Consider the following 18,106-nt stretch of genomic DNA (forward strand, 5'->3'; position numbering starts at 1 on the left):
TTATCAACATTAGTGTTTTTCTCAAACATGTACCCTCAAAAATCTCTTTTCAAGCCTCTAGTTTGACTTGTACACTTATTTCCATAATCTACAAAAGCAGTCATTTGAAAAACCAGAATTCTCTCTTAATGACCCCTGAACTTGCTGCTCACTCCTCCTCTTCAGTGTCTTCTTTGCTCATACTGTTGTCCCAACTCAGCATCAACACTGAGCATCATCCTGGACCCCAATAATCTAAACAGGATGCTCCTTTGAAGAAACAGATTAAGTACAGTCTTTTTCCAAGACAGACTTCCCTGGATTCATGCCACTCCATACTCTCTCTTTTACTTTCCACCTCCATGTGCTCACCACCTGGCTCCAGCAATGTTTTCCAAACTGTGGGTCGTATTCTCTTGACAGACTGTGAAATTAATTCAGAGGGTTTTGTTTAAAAAAAAAAAAAAAAACTAGACTAAAAATGGAGAATTACATTTTATCTGGTGGACAAAACTGAAGACTTAAGCCCGGGATGCAGCCTCTCAGATAGCTCTAGGGCACGGCTCCGAAGAGGTAAGGGAGGAGCCAGGATATATAGGAATTTCTGCAATGAAGTCTGGGTAGCCAGAACATTAAATGATTATTCTTAATTGAAACTGGACATCTCAAGCTAATGAATTTAGTGCTTTTCTTTCATGGGAAGGTGCAAAATTCTGGGTTCATTGAAATCATTCCTTTATACATACCTCAGCCATCGGGGGCCAGTATCCTGTGCTTTCTTATCCTGTCTCCTTAGCATCCTTCACTGGGGAGTGGCTGCAGGGGTTGACTGCTTGATGGTGGGCATCCTATTTCCATCCTGAGTTTCTTCAGGGTTCATCCTGGGGGCAGAGAGGCTGTAAACTGATGGCTTGATGGCTGCAAAATCCTTTGTTTACTAATATGGCAGGCAACATGTTTTTCACACACAGTTTCTATCAGGATTTTTTGAAAACTGGAACAGAACAGAAAATGTCAGAATACATTGCCTACAGAAATTAAGTATTGTTCTGTGAAACATACTTTTTTTTTTTTTTTCCCCAGGGCTGCATCCATGGCACATAGAGGTTCCCAGGCTAGGGGGCTAATCAGAGCTGTAGCTACCAGCCTACACCAGAGCCACAGCAACGCAGGATCCGAGCCACCTCTGCGACCTACACCACAGCTCACGGCAATGCCAGATCCTTAACCTGCTGAGCGAGGCAAGGGATCGAACCTGCAACCTCATTATTCCTGGTTGGATTCATTCACCACGGCGCCATAACAGGAACTCCACCTACATGTTATTTTGTAAAATTTAGTATACACACACATACATGCTGAGTCATGATGTAAAGACTATTTCTCATCATGGGTGCAAACCAAAAAAAAAAAAAAAAATCTGAAAGCCACTTGCCATACCATACTATGAAGTATTTGATTTTATACAGGCTATTTTTTCACTGTCTTCTCACCACAGGGAGAGCATTTTCTCTCAAGTATATTTTAAATTCTCTGTAGACAGACACCATATCTTTCATTTTTTATATTTCTTCCAATGAACCTACCACCAAGAGTGCTTTGCTTGCAGGTTCTATGCATATTCAAAAACAAAGCAAATTCAAAAACCTGAAATTCTAAAGGGGGAATGGGGTGACATACAATAAACATATATTAAATAAGTAAAATTAATCAGGAGTTGCCGTTGCGGTTCAGCAGATTAAGAACCTGACATAGCGTCTGAGAGGATGAAATACGATCCCTGGCCTCACTCAGTGGGTTAAGGATCTGGCATTGTCATGAGTTGTGGTGTAGGTCACAGAGGCAGTTCAGATCTTGCGTTGCTATGGCTGTGGTGTAGGCTGCAGCTGCAGCTTTGATTCGACCCCTAGCCTGGGAACTTCCATATGCTGCAGGTGTGGCAATAAATAAATAAATAAATAAATGGATGGATGGATGGAAGTAATCAGCTATTAACCTGAATGTAAAGAAAGCAAAAAAGATAGGTAGATTGTATGTTGTTGCTATCTTTGTTTCGGAGGGTGGGTGGCCCCTTCAAGTCCCCAGGAAATAGAGGGATTAGCAGAGGCTAGAACTGTCAAAGAAAGCTTCATGGGAAAGCCTTGAAGACCAGCCTTTTTAAAAGGATTGGGAGTTCCCACTGTGGCACAATGGGATCGATGGTGTCTCTGCAGCAGCAAGGACATGGGTTCAATCCCCGGCCCAGCACAGTGAGTTAAGGATCTGGCATTGCCACAGCTATGGTATAGGTCACAACTCCAGCTCAGATTCGATCCCTGACCCAGGAACTCCATATGCCACAGGGCGGCCAAAAAAGAAAAGAAATAAAAATAAAAATAAATTAATTCATTAAAAAACAAAAAGTCATGAAAGCAAGAATAAATATACAGCATACAAAGGGGACAAAGGAAGCCGTAGAGACTCTGGTGTTTGTTGAGTAGACTTGGAAAATAGATCACAATGGGCCCAATGTGGCAGTGAACTCACAGCTGGTTATAGTCCAGATAACTGGTAAGAAAGCTAGAACTCACCCGCCCCCCCTTTACTTTCCTTGCTTTCGTTTTCCCAAATGGTACTTAATTACTATGCTACCTGTTTTTTCATTTTTATTACTATACGATATATTTTAATGTTTATTTACTTTGCTTACTGTCTATCCTCACTAGAATGTGGATTTCAAGAGGGTGAGGATTTCTCTGTTGAATCTTCGGTGCCTAAAACAGAGCCTAGCATATACTAAGTGTTCAACACATATGTGTGGAATAAAAGAACATATATGGGCATTCCCTGGTGGCCTTGTGGATTAGGGATCTGGTGGTGTTACTGCTGTGGTGCAGGTCCAAGTCCTGACCCAGAAACTTCCACATGCCATGGGCACAGCCAAAACAAAAAACAAAAAACAAAAAACAAAAAAAAAAAAAAGGAAGAAAAAAAGAACATATAGAAGAACACATAAAAGGAAACCAGACCTAAAGAGGGACAAAAAGAACCTTCTAAAACAGCATTATTATGTTCTTGGTAGACATAACATCCTTTCCTGGTAGCTAGCTTAATATTTAAACCAAAGAGGTGTTTCTCTTTGAGGCTAGCTAAGTATAACAAGGAGCCATATGATAGCAGTATCTTCTTCAGCAATGGCAGTGACTATGCAGTTATAATTTATACACCTTGTATTTCTGATATGTCTCATCTGGAAGTGGCACTGAAAATTCAAAGACTCTTATCACCTAGATTTCATCTTCAAGATCCTCCGTGTTTCTTCCTAATTAAGTCAGTATTTTTCCATGCTGCCACTCTAAAGCACGATTTCACTGCAGTGCTTTAGTCTTTCCTTCAGCTGTCTGCAGGATTTGACTTAGTACAGCATTGCTCTTCTCTAAATACCTCTTCAACGTTTTAAATTATTTATTGATTGATTGATTTTTAGGGCCACATCTGTGGCATATGAAAGTTCCTAGGCTAGGGGTTGAATCTGAGCTGCAGCTGCCAGCCTACACCACCGCCAAAGCAACGCCAGATCCAAGCCTTTTCTGTGAACTATGTCACAGCTCATGGCAACGCTGGATCCTTAACCCACTGAGCAAGGCCAGGGATCAAACCCACATCCTAATGGATACTAGTTGGGTTCATTGGTCCTGAGCACAGCAGGAACTCCTCTAAATACCTCTTTTAAACTGCACTGCTTGTCTATTGCTGCTTACCAAGTTATACTAAGATTAAGAAGCTCAGAACAAAACATGCATTATCTCACAGTTTCTGCATCAGGAGCCTAAGCATGGCTTAGCTGGCCCTCAGGCTGAGTCTTTCATAAGGCTGTAGTCCAAGTATCAGCAGAGATGCAGTCCTGTCAAGTCAAAGGTCTATCAGTGGAGGATCTGATTTCCAAACTCACTCCTGAGGTTGTTGGCAGGATCCATTTCCTCACGGCTGCTGACCTGAGGCCCTCCTTCAACTCCTTATCATCTGGGCCTCCACTTAGGACAGTGGCTTTATCTAAGTGAGAGAGAGAGCAAGAGAGGATGGACAAGAGAGAAACCAGTCTTTTGTAGCCTAACCTCTACATCTATCACTTTTGCTGTGCTCTCTGCCTTAGAAGCAAGTCGCTAGGTTCAGCCCACACTCTGGGAGAAGAGGATTATACAAGGACATGGATACCAGGAGATGGGGGTCATTGAAAACCATTATACAAGGTGCCCACAAGTTTGTTATTATATTGCTTGCAACCCAAATTCTAATTCCTAAGGGCTCCAAGTTTAGTTTATAAGATAAGAAGGATGGATTGTGGAAATCATTTCATAATGTATACATCTATCCAAACATTGGTCTCTGTATACCATAAATATAAATAATTGTCATTTGTCAACATGACAAAAAGAGTGAGAAAATGTACAAACTTGTCCTGGTTTTTTCTTTTTAAATTACTGTGTCAACAAATCAATCATTGATGACTAAATCTCATGAATTTAAAATAACTTTTGCAAGAGTTCCCTGGTGGCTCAGTGGGTTAAGGATCTGGCATTGTCAGTCCCGTGGTGTGGGTTGCTGCTGTGGCACAGGTTCAATCCCTAGCCCAGGAACTGCTGCATGATGTGGGCATGGCCAGAAAAACAAACAAACAAAAAAAACTTTTGCAAAACAGTTTCTGTTTAAACTCTTTCAGTCATCTGCATTCAAAACACTATTGATGTTTAGAACAAACACTGTATAGTATATTATTGTTAGTACATTATCGGTTCTGAGTGCCTGCTTCAAGGACATCTTTTTTTTTAAGTGCTAAAGCCACTGCTATGCTTGTTTCTGGAGTTAATTTTGATTGATCTTAAATAGAATTCTCTCTCAGGATTCCTCTTCCTCCTTTATTTCCACTTAGAACAATTTCTACCAAGGGTATCCTGAGGAACACTAGTTATGTAAGATGTGCCTCTACTTCTATGGCTAAATAAGTCTAGGAAACACTGTGCATTTTAATGTCATATATACATTAGGATAATAAAGACCCTAAGAAGTCCAATAGTAGAGAAATCTGCTTACTCCTAACTTAGAATTTCCCAAGTTTATATTACCTATAAATTCCTTTACATGTAATACCCACGATCATCCTGTGAAACTAGAGTTTTGCTAAATACTTGCTTGGGAAATACTGCCTTAGAGCAAAAAGTACCTACTCCCAAATATTAGCATTCAAGTGAACAGATGAAATGGTGAAAATTCAAGTGAAAATGTAGACACTGGATCCCTTGTAAACAATCAGTTCTTCAGAAAACATCCTGGGAAATATCTTTCTTTTTCTTTCTTTCTTTCCTTTCTTTCTTTCTTGTCTTTTTGCCATTTCTAGGGCCGCTCCCGCAGCATATGAAGGTTCCCAGGCTATGGGTCCAATCGGAGCTGTAGCCGCCAGCCTACACCAGAACCACAGCAACGCGGGATCCGAGCCGCATCTGCGACCTACACCACAGCTCACGGCAACGCTGGATCATTAACCCACTGAGCAAGGGCAGGGACCGAACCCACAACCTCATGGTTCCTAATTGGATTCGTTAACCACTGCGCCACGACAGGAACTCCAATTTTGATTGATGTTGAAAAGAATTCTCTCTCAAGATTTCCTTTCTGGAGTTCCTCTCGTGACTCAGTGGTTAACGAATCTGTCTAGGAACCATGAGGTTGCGGATTCGATCCCTGGCCTTGCTCAGTGGGTTAAGGATCTGGCGTTGTCCTGAGCTGTGTGTGGTGTAGATCGCAGACGTGGCTCGGATCCTGTGTTGCTGTGGCTGTGATGTAGGCCAGCGGCTACAGCTCTGATTCGACCCCTAGCCTGGGAACCTCCATATGCTGCAGGAGCAGCCCAAGAAAATGGCAAAAACACATAAACACACACACACACACACACACACACACACACACACACACACACAAAATTCCTTTCCTTCTGCAGAATATTCATCCTGAGTACTTAAATGTAAATATGGTACTACATGGACTAAAGATGGCCACAAGTTTGCTCCTCCTCTCTTCGGATGGTGGAGTCTATTTCCCATCCCCTTGAGTCTGCCCCTACCTTGGGACTTGCTTGACCTACTAAAAATGCAGCAAACATGCTGTAGCTCTAGATTCCATCCTAGCTTTTGCTCCCACTCTCTCAGAGGCAGCCACTGTGCTGTGAAAGAGCTTGAGCTACACTGTGGAATGATGAGGGCCCATATGGAGAAGGTGACAAAGCCTCTTTTCTTGACCCAACTTGAATCAGACTTCTCAGAGTCCTCTTGTTGATTAGGCCCTAATCTTGGGCTCTGTTCTTGGTCTGCTTAATCCAGTTTTAGTAGGAATCTTGCTTAGTCAGTTCATCAAAAATATCCCACTCCTGATATTTTATCACCCTGGCCCGCCTTCAGTTAGGTCAGCCAGAATCACCCTATCCCTGAGATTTCCTCTCAGCAATTTTCCATTCACTGAACCCCCTACCCTGCTCCTTGGCTATAAATTCTTACTTTTTCTTGTGATATTTGGAGTTGAGCCCAATCTCTCTCCCCTACTACAAACCCCACTACAGTAGTCCCACTGAGTCCCACTGTCTCAGCATCATTAACAAGTTTCATGAAATGGTTGCATCCAAGGCAAGGGTGTTTTTGTTGTTGTTGTTGTTGATACTTTTTAGGGCCACACCTGTAGCATACGGAGGTTCCCAGGCTAGAGGTCAAATCGGAGCTGCCACTGCCAGCCTATATAACAGCCACAGCAATGCCAGATCTGAGCCTTGTCTGTGACCTACACCACAGCTCATGGCAATGAAGCCAGGGATCAAACCTGCCACCTCATGGTTCCTAGTCAGATACGTTTCTACTGTGCCATGAAGGGAACTCCAACCAGTGGTGAGATTTTATGGCTGAGTAATTTCACAGGCTAGCGAGTGGGAGGGTAATTCCAACTATTTCAGGGAGGGGGCAGGGATTTCCAGAAATTGGGCCACAGCCCACTTTTTGGCCTTTTATGGTCGGCCATCAAAGGTGCCTGCAGGTGTGTCAGTTAGCATGCTAATGTATTTCAAAGAGCACATAATGAGGCTCAAGATCTACCAGAAGTCCAACCTTCCACCATCTTGGACCTAAAAAAAAAATCTAACCAGTGTTTGTTGCATCCTCAGTAGCTATGTCACTTGTTAAGGGTTGTCCCTGCCCCCTTCCCTCCTGTTTCACTACCATGGCCAAGTTTAGGCTACCAACATAAGCCACTAAACTCAAGCCTAGAAAAAGGTGTGACAACTGACTCACAGAATTGTTTACACAGGCAGGCAATTGAGGAAATATTGCACGTACAATGCCTTTTTTTCTTCTCAATTCTAGAAATGGCTTTCTTGTACTCTGTTGACCACTAGTCAGGGCTCTCTACCTGTATACTGTTTGTGATCATATTTGCATTGGAAACTTCTCCTTTAAATGCCAGGACATTGACTGTATACTCTTTCTGGCTGTGCCATTTTTGACTCCATTAAAATTGTCAAATTGGGTTTAGTCAAGAGGCTCCCTCAGAGGATCAAGGCAGGGACTCCACTTCAAAGTAGTCCCACAACACTCTCAAATCTGTAGTATTGGGGCAAATGGTCTCATTTGGAATAAAACATTACCTTCCCTAAACTGTGGGTTTTCTTTGTGAAATGAAACCTTTGAACAGTAACTGGAGGAGCCAGGCAAAAGTGAAGCAGGGGTAACATTTTTTATTTCCTAGAGCAGCCATTTCTCAGGTTTTAGCGTGGACACTGGATTTAGGTTCTATTAAGAGTTATTATAGTTTTATGCATAGAGCCAAACTTTCTAGGTTTCAGTTTTGGCTTACCAGCTGTGTGACCTTGGGCAAATACTTGTGAAACAGGGAAAATAATGGTATCTATTTCGGAATTAGATAATGTTTGTGTAGTGCCTAGCACATAGCAAGCTCTCAATAACTAATAGCTATTATTATTTTTATTAGCAGGATGATTTAAAGTTTATATTCACTGTTGCTATTTAAACATCCTCCTTTTAACTTTAAAATGCTATTTAACTTTCTACTTTTAAAATGTAAATAAGATTTTTTTCTTTCTAAAAGCAGCACTAGTTCTAGGTCAAGGATAAACTGTTTTCAGCACACAACTTTAGTCTCATCCAAGAACAAACCACACCCTACTTCCTGTTGTGTGCACATACGGGTACCTTAAAGGGACAGTCAAAACCAGGGACCTATGCAGATGCTAAGATTGCAAGAGGGCGCACTCTGGTGTACACAGCTGGAAGCCAGAATGGGAGAAGACTGAGAAGCAATGTTTTCTGTGCAGGAGTCTGAAGTTGATTTGTGTGGGTATCAGAAGTTATTGCAAGTTACTAGATTAAAAAAATAGGATAAAACAGTATTTTTGGAAGAATAATTTGACAAACATTTGAGACTGATAAGATAAAAAGCAGTGACTCCGAAGCCAGAGGAAAATCTATTGTATCATTTTGGGGATGAGATCATGAGAGTTTGGGATTTTAAGGTGAACAGGGGAACCCAGAGGAAAGAATGTACACGACAGGCATTTTGAAGGAAGAAATCATATGACCTAAAGACAAAAATCTTTGATCTTAAAGAAAGGCAATCTTATCAATATCTTATTCTGTTTGGATTGATACTGTGAATCTCAGTAAATTCACACAAATAAATAAATCAGTAGCACATTCCATTCTGGGAAAGTCCACAGGAGTAAAAAAGAATTTAATATTTACTATATTGGTTTTTTTTTTCAAGAAAAGAAATTAATTACATTCTAAGTATCATTGGGCATTTTACCATTAAGAAACGCTGTAATCTAGATGTCTTTTGTACCAACTCTGGATTTAAGTTAACAACTCTGGATTCAATGGTTTCAGAAGACATTCTTAGGTTTCAGTATGAGATAAAAGAAGTGCCAGACGTTCCCTGCCCAGCATTCTAGTTGACTGTTTCCCAACCTAGCATCCAGAGAAATACATTTACCTCAACATGGATTTTTCTGGTACCAATTTTATGCAAAGTTCTGTAACAAATGAATAAGCAAGCACCTTTCATTTAAAAGTAATGAGAGAACCATGGCCAGAGCACGAACAGGCTAAATGAAGGAATTTTGGATTTAATTCATTTATTTTTCCTTGACTCACATATGCAATGTTTTCTGCCGTCTCGTCTACAGGTGATAATTTGATTCACAGTATTTTTCCTTCGTCTTACAGAGAGAAGAGAAAACTGGCAGAGATCAAATTACCAGATGATTCTTTTCCATTTTTTAATGGCAATTTCTCTCTTTTTTTTTAAATTTTTAAATTAGCATATAGTTGATTTATAATGGCAATTTCATTTGGTTTATTTTCAGAATATTTACTGAGCATGCAATGAAGGTCTGTGCCAAACCCAAGCGCAGTAATAAAGAAACAATCCCAGTCCAGAGTCAAAGAGCTCAGAACCTTGTAAGGAAAGATGCAGATATGTCTTTATTTTCACGCCTTTCTTCAAAAGGACTGACAGAGAACAAAGAGATGTGCAACATAAGAAAATGAGATATATTAGGAGAAAACAAGGAAGATAAGACAAAGGGAAAGCAATGATGGGACCGTAAAACAGAGCTGGACTGAGACACAAAATAAATACAATAAAGGCTTATGTGTATTTGCTAGGGATCCACCAGGAATTTGACTCTTAGCTTTTTAGCAGTCTCTGTAAAAGAAGAAGCATGATCAGTTATACAAACCATAGGTTCCACCAGATAAGAGCAAACTGACTGCTCAGGAAAAATATCACTAGTCTTGATATAAGGCCAAACCAACAAACCCTCAAGGATCCTACAAATAAATGCAGTACTGCTGGTATCCTGAAGAACATCCTCAGTAATACGCTTATCGTAAAAGAGCGGGGCTGTTCCTCACAGCACATCTCAGTGGGGGCTGATGGCTTATCATCAAAGTCTAGCTCAGTAAATGCAATTTTACAGGGCTTTGTTTAAGCAGAAAAAAAATCATTATAATGGGACAGAAATACACCTAAAGTGTTATGGGAGAACAGAGAGGACATAACCGCAATTTTATTATTCAAGGTTGGTGCAGACATCATCCTTGAGGAGGGATTCTGGGAACTTCTATTATGTTTCCAAAGGAAATATGCAATTTTTGTTGCAAACACCTAACCTTCTTAAAACTCAAATTTTCACTATCATGAAATATTGTTTCAAAAGGGTGTTCTCATCATAGGAAAGTTCACATTAAAAAATCAAAACACAGAGTTCCTGTCATGGTGCAGTGGTTAATGAATCCGACTAGGAACCATAAGTTTTTGGGTTGGATCCCTGGCCTCGCTCAGCAGGTTAAGGATCCGACATTGCTGTGAGCTGTGGTATAGGTCGCAGATGCGGCTCAGATCTGGTGTTGCTGTGGCATATAGGCCGGCAGCTACAGCTCTGATTCGACCCCTAGCCTGGGAATCTCCATATGCCACAGGTGAGGCCCTAAAAACATAAAAAGACAAAAAAAAAAAAAAAAAATCAAAACACACTTTTAATTGAAAATTTCTTATTTTATTTGTAGTTTATATATCTTGGCTCATGTTTAATATTAAATGTAATGATTAATACATTGAGAAAAAAAGTCTACCAACATGAGGCGTGGTGCCCAAAAAATCAGTGAGAGTTTAGAGTTGTATTAAGTTTATAGTAGGCTCCCTCAGATAACCAAGACCACAGAACAAAAGGAGTTCTTGGGAGATTAGTTCTGATTCTATGCTAAACTGCATTTAAAAAAAATTAATATGGTCAGGAGTTATCTTTCTGCCTAATAATAGAAAAAAGAAAGAGCAACAGAAAAGGAAGTTATTAACATAAAAGAATCCACACATATGATATCAGAGTCTTAAATTTCTAATGCATTCTATAAAAAGGGGTGACATGACTGTCTTGAAAGAACGAAAATGTAATATGTGTCTACAGTTGGTTTTATAAAGGTGGTATTTTTCTTCAGTATTCAAACAAGTGTGAGAGGGAAGTAGCATTTTCTAATATCTCTTTCAACCATGTCTCGCTTCCTCATCAACAGGTACAGGGCAGCCTGGGTGAACCTGGCAAGTGAGTGGCAGAAGGGCCTCCAGAGCACAGTGACTGGGGTAACACCAGATAATGAAGAATGAAGTTAAATCTCCACAGATAAAAATGCACCAAATGAGAACAACTGGCACAGATGAGAAACCTACTAGCCCACCACGGGTCAGTGCGCACTGGGAGCCATTTGCACTGATTATTCTCACTCTCTTCGAGTACCTGTGCTTAGCTGCTGAGATTGCAAACCGATATTTAAGATCTTCAACCAGCAGTGCTTTAGATACAAAAGGGTGACAACACTTTGTGTGTATGACAGAAACAAAAACCAAGTATGTCAAACCCATCGGCCACCAATGGAAGAAATTCAGTAGCATCTTTTTATCTAGGGTATATAATCGGTCTTCCATACAAGCATAACTTTATTTCCTCTCAAAGTAAGCTTTTTCATAAAGGGTGGATCTTTCAGTTTAAGGATCTTTTGTTTGCTGAGCACTAATGAAGTCGTCCTCAGTACTACAGACACTTGAAAACAGTATTAAGTGGAGGGTGAGGAGGCGTTGGGGTGCGATCTATTTCTATACAGAAGAGATTGGAAAGGTGGGTGGAGACAAAACCAAGGACAGGAAGCTGGAGGTGGAAAGGGAGGGAAGAGGAAAGACAGGGAGCAGGAGACACATCAACTGGGGGAAGGAAGGGAGGAGATATGGGGCAGAAAGATTTGAGGGAGGAGACCCGCCTCATACAAGAAAATAGTTTGTCCTCTAACCATCCACCCTGATATGTGATACTCACATAGCACATATACAACCTCACGTAAAATACCAGCCAGTCACCACTGGCTGATGGAGTGGATTTTCCTTGGGGGGGACCAATAGCTGTGCTTGATGCTTCACATCCAGAGTGGAACAAGAACCGAGGCAGCCTGGAGAGGACAGGTATACTCATCCGCTGTTTTTCTAACTGAAGAACCAGTAAAAATCCCTGAAAGGCTGCACCTGTCTTTGTCTCCACCTCACTCTCCCACTTCATCCATCAAGTGTCCAGATTCTATGGATTCTGCCTCCACCGCCTTTTACAAGCAGACCTCCTTCCTTTTGATTTTGCCACTGCCTTTCTGCTGCGTGACCTTCTTCCCTGACTTCCAGCAGCGCGCGATCCCTCTCATGTTGCGAGACATGTTTTTATAATATTTTCTTAGCCTCTTTGCTGAAAACTCCATCTTGTCCTTCCTTACTTTGTCCCGTCTTCCTGCTTGAGAAACAGTCACGGTGATGGTAAATGACTTAAGCTTAAGAACAAAGACCAAAAGGCATGGGTTATTCGAGGGGTCAGCTGAATGAGGACATAATACATTGGTCTAGGCACGGCGGGACCTGTGCAGATTGGCACGCCATTTGCAAAAGCATGATATGTCCTCTAAAGAATAAGAGAAAGAGGAACCTCATGGTCAAGTGGTTTATGAGTGGTCGTTAGCAGAATATGCATTAGCAAAGAGAACCAAGGTGCAAACCTAGGCACGCAGGGTTGCCGCAAATAGGCATGCTGTTTTCGGAAGCACAGTGAGGATTTTCTGAAATCCTATGCATAGATAGCTAACTCAAATGCTAATGATTCTTGAATGCCTAAAGTTTAGAGTAAAAGTTTAACCATCTACCAGCTAAGTGACTTTTAAAATAATAAAAGAACTTATAAAATAATAATAAAAAAAAAACCCTATATCCTGCACCTACAACCCCCTTTTCACTTGACGTAATCCTCAAGAGACAATAAAAGCAGTGTGGTTTCTTGAGGTGGTGCTCTTGGTCCCTGAGACCTTGAGTTCCCCGGTTCCCACCTTTACTTAAGATAAATGTCTCTGTGTCTGGTTTTATGTTAACTTTTTTTCCTTAAGTTCCACAGCACCTGTTCTTCAGCCCCATCCTGCTGAGCTGGTCTCGGGACTCTCACCCCTCAATTCCCATCACACGGACCCTTTGGATTTGTGCTAATTTATCTTTTGAGTTATTTATGAAGACAAAATCCCAGAGTGCGGTGGCAGATATATTAGGTCTGCTTTCTCCTCAACTTTCTAGACTGGCTGAATAATGTTTAGGAAATCTTTGAAAGCAAAAGAGAGAAGGAAAAGGGAAGTAGAAGAGGATGGAATAAAAGGGAAAAGGAGAGATGGAAAGGGAGTGGAAGCAATTCAGCAGCATTTTTTAATCTGGAGTATAATAAGTCTTCCATACAAGTTTAATTTTACTTTCCCTCAAAATAAGCTTTTTCATGCTCTTTTTCATTTTTCATAACCATATCCTATTTTACTCACAACAGCATTTGTACATATACAGATACCAGTGCCTGGCCCCACATTTTCCTCTTTCTCCTAATACCTCTCCTATGTTGTTTTTCTTTACAATCAATGGTCTCAAGATAATAGAAAACTAGACTAAATAGTTTGGAGACTGTTCAAAACAATTTCATTTTACTATATACTTCATTTATTCTTCCTGAGTATTGGAGGTATTTCATGAAGGCCAGTATGTTACATATTTCTAAAATGATAGTTTTCTCACTTCTTTGGCTCAGAAAAATCTGACAAGAACCTCTGCAGCTGCTCTGGTTTTAGACTCAGACTGTGGTCCCCAGCCAGGTGCAAGGACAATGGCCGTCTATTAATATCCCCATGCCAGCTGTTGTCCCAACATGTGCAATACCCAGGCCCTGGGGAGGAGAACTCTATTTTATCTGCAGCCTCTCCCTTTTTGGTAAGGAATAAATTTTTCTATCAGCTTTGAAATAGATTCTAATACATTAAAAGAAATAAATTATATCTTATGCACTATATTTTTCACCCAAAGCACCAGTGATAGACCTTTTTTGGCCATCCTAATGTCTGCAGTAGTACAGAGCACAGGTTGCAAAGGTTATTGGTGAAATGATGTTTGTGGTTTCACTTGATTCTGCAGTGGAAATCAATCCACCATGAAAGTACCCTTTAATCAGGTATAATTGAACATAATGAATAGGTAAACCATGAAACAGAAGAACACATGGGCAGGTAAGATGTAAGAGGACCAAAGGAATACATGTAAAAGGAATCCAGGACAATTGGGATGGGTGATATTTTGGTCTTAAAAACTAACAAACTTATCAAAGGACTCCCCCTCCCCCCCAATAGCGAGGGGCTCCAGCTTACAAATATGCCATACTCTACATTCTCTCACTTTTTTTTCCTTTTAAGGCCGCACCTGTGGCATATGGAGGTTCCCAGGCTAGGGGTAGAATCAGAGCCATAGGCACTGGCCTACACCACAGCCACAGCAACAACAGATCCAAGCCACATCTGCTACCTACACCGCAGCTTGTGGCAGGTTTCTTTAACCCACTAAGCAAGGCCAGGGATCGAACCCACATCCTAATGGATGGTAGTCAGGTTCTTAACCTGCTGAGCCACAACAGGAACTCCTACATTCTCTTACTTTTAAGTTAGTGCCTTATTCATAAATGATGAATTGAATCATCATCTAAAAAATCAGAACGGTGGCAGAAACCAAAGTATTCTGCATCAAACTATTTGATCCAAAATCATAACATCTTACATTGGTAGGAGACTTTGCAATTCAACCTTTTGTTGAGACCTGGAATTCCTTCTATAACATCCTGAAGCAGATGATCATTTAGCCTCAGACTGACTTGCTTGGTTATTTAGCCTTAACTTGAACTCTTCCTGTGACAGTGAGCTAAGGCAGCCTACTACATTGTTGGACATTTTTGATTCCCAGAAAGTTTCTTTGTATGTCAACGTGAATACTGCATCCTTATAATTTCTCCCCATTGATCATAGTTTTGCTCTCTGGAAGATGCTGTGTTATATAATTTGTAGAGAAGCCCTAAGGAGATTGAGTGACAATTTAAGATAACCTAGGTCCAAAGAGTAGTAAGTTAAGTGAGATGAAATAAGATACATACTTTTATATCTAACAATGCGTTTTTGATTAAAGTAAATAGCATAACCCATTATTTCTAACTTACATTCAAGGTACACGGTATGTATATTTAAGATCTGAAAGTATGTCACCCCCAGCTACAATGTGATACTTTCTCTAACTAGACTCAACAGTGATCACTGAATTTCCTAAGTTGTTCCAAATTCTGGAATTTCCCCAGCCTGAAATCAACCAAGTGAAAGGCTTTGGGAATAGGAGACATAGGGAAATAATTTTTCTAAGAATTTTTTTTCTTGAAAACATTAAAGATGGCATTTCTTGTCATTTTATTTTTAAAAAGGTTGAAATTGTCACTTATAATCAGAGAGGCCTTGGGAGACATCTGCAGTGCTCCAGCCTCAGGCAGAACATCAGACTTTGCAAACAACACCATGAAACACTACCACTTCCCCTGAGTCTGAGGTTAAAAAGTAAGTGCTTGCCCTCATTACTCTAGTTAAGATCTTATCTTCTCTTGTTTTTCTTCCACTGATAGGAGGCCCTGGTACTTCTCCTCCCGGGCACAATAGAAAAGTGCTTTGATATTTGCTTTCCTCCAGGCTCAAACTGAAAGAAGACTATCTGGACACACACACACACACACACACACACACCCTCCTTCCTAATTTGTGATAGCTAAATCACCATGTCTTCTATATTCTTTGGGTATTTATAACCATAACTTCATAAAAGAGATTTGTTCACTTCTTTTTTTTTTTTTTTTTTTTTTTTGGTCTTTTTCAAGCCACATCTGTGGCATATGGAAGTTCCCAGGCTAGGGATTGAATTAGAGCTGAAGCTGCTGGGCTACGCCACAGCCACAGCAATGTGGGATCCAGGTGGTGTCTGTGACCTACATCATGACTCATGGCAACTGTGGATCATCAACCCACTGTGTGAGACCAGGGATCAAGCCCGCATCCTCATGGATACTAGTCAGGTTTGTTACCACTTAGCCACAAGGGGAACTCCAAGTAATTTTTTTCTTCTTCAAAGCAAATTTTGAAAGGCATATGTTTTAAATACTAGAGATTAGAGGTTCTCTCATAGATTACTACTATGCTAAATTCCTTTAAGCAACAATGGAACATAATTTTCTATCACATTCTTCAAAGAGTATAATAGACTGAGTTATACATTTTTTGAAACCAAATGGTCAAATTAAGCCAGAATATGCTGGGAATCTTTGAGATATTTAAAAATCATTAGAATTGTCAGAATAAAGAAATATCTATTGAAATGCATAATAGTGCTTTTTCTCTTTACCCTTTTAAGGTAAGTGAAAGAAAGTTCTCACAATTTTACAACTGTTAAAATAATTTAACTGTATATCTTACACTTTCATAAATATCTGTCCAACTTCATCCTCAAAACAAGCCTTGAGGCATTACTTTCCACATGATTGCAAATAAGGAAGCAGGCCCAGGGAGAAAGAGCTAAGACTGGCCCAGCATCCCAGGAGCCAAACTTGACTTCTCATGACATCAGAGCCCAGGCATGTCCAGTACAACATTACTCTTCCACTGATCTGTGGGCTCACTTTGGTCTGCTATTCCAAATAAAAGAGACCCTTGCATTTGCTCTCTAAACAGTTACCTTCCAGGCAGTTCCCTAGTGGCCTAGCTGTTAAGGATCCAGTGCTGTCACTACTGTGGCTTGGGTGGCTGCTGTGGCGCAGTTTCATCCCCGGCTGGGAACTTCCACATGCCACAGGTATGGCCTAAATATATAAATAAATAGTTATCTTACAAACATCTTGAGCTTAGTAAATCTTGAAAATTTTCAAATGGTTCTCCATTCATAGACTGAGTAAGCCAGGTCCTTTGTAGGAGATTTCCAAAAATAAAAAATAAATTGGAAAAGATGACCTATTAGTTTTAAAATTAAAACTATAATCCTATGAGATACACATACAACAAAGCGAGAAACAAATACATACTTAAATATAGGCAAATAGTATGTGAGAGTCCTGCTTTGTGCAAGACAGAGTTTCATCCTTAGGCCAATATTAAGATGACCTGAAATTTTAAAAAATAAAATAAGCTGAGCCTCACCCTCAAAGATTATGATTTAATTAGCCTGGCAAAGAGCTTCCAAATTAAAAGATTTTCTTAAGCTTCTTAAAAAGAACTTCTTTTTTTAAAAGTTACATTGAAGTATAGTCAATTTATAATGTTTATTAACTTCTCCTACACAACAAAGTGATTCAGTTATACATGTGCACATATCCAGTCTTTTTCAAATCCTTTTCACATATAGGTTATCACAGAATATTGAGTAGAGCTCCCTGTGCTATACATCAGTTCCCCATTGACCGACCATCCAGTCCCTATACACTACTGTGCATTCTTAACTTTTTCTTTCTTTTTTTTTTTTTTATTCTTTTTTGCGGCCACGCCCACAGCACGTGGAGGTTCCCAGGCTAGGGGTCAAATCGGAGCTGCAGCTGCCAGCCTACTCCACAGGCATAGCCATGCAGGATCCTGGCAGCTTCAGCAGCCTACACCATAGCTCACAGTAGCGCTGGATTGTTAACCAACTAAGCAAGGCCAGAGGTCAAACCCATGTCCTCATGGATGCTAGTCGGATTTGTTTCTGCTGAGCCACAATGGGAACTCCATTCTTAACTTCTTAAAAAGAACTTCTTTAAAGGTCCCTGGATCATTCTAATGTGTAGCCAGGACAGAGAGCCATTGACTGAGGGGGTATTGAGGTGTGTCTGTGGAAAATTTGGAGAATGGAAGCTGAACAGAGGACAGTTCAATACTTTCTCTTCTTGAGAGTGAACATTTTTGCTTGTGTTAAAGTGATTGTGGAGATAAATACCACAAGAAGCATCCACTGGTATTAGTCTGGGAAGGCTTTTAAAGGAGATGAGGCTTAAGGAGAAATTTGAAAGAGAATGGAGTATAATTTTATTATAAGAATAGCAGATCCAAGATTAGGTCAGGGATTTAGACGTGCCCTATATTTATCACTGTATCCATTTAATCCTGAGTCTGCTCTCAGAGGTTTAGAAATATTGAGACCCAAGGATTATTCTCTTCAGTCT

General features: G+C 40.4%; 1 protein-coding gene across 2 annotated transcripts in view; it reads right to left on the reverse strand.

Moving 5' to 3' along the window:
• Positions 1-725: 725 nt before the first annotated feature.
• The window catches only part of ABRACL (ABRA C-terminal like), a 78,885-nt gene continuing 61,504 nt past the window's right edge, over positions 726-18,106 (reverse strand). Inside the window, exon 3 of one of the 2 annotated variants that reach the window (XR_014839492.1) lies at positions 726-973. Coding sequence is in view for 1 of the 2 variants with exons in the window: in XM_085015796.1 (XP_084871922.1) it covers positions 856-860 (5 nt within the window). In the remaining variant the exon portion in view is untranslated. The remainder of the gene's footprint in view (positions 974-18,106) is intronic. The other variant, XM_085015796.1, reaches the window with a different exon arrangement.

The sequence above is a fragment of the Sus scrofa genome, chromosome 1, assembly GCF_054392235.1.
Source record: "Sus scrofa isolate SSC_HxYL_T2T_F1_AM1 chromosome 1, Sscrofa_HxYL_maternal_Yorkshire_Landrace_v2.0, whole genome shotgun sequence".
Classification (NCBI taxonomy): domain Eukaryota; kingdom Metazoa; phylum Chordata; class Mammalia; order Artiodactyla; family Suidae; genus Sus; species Sus scrofa.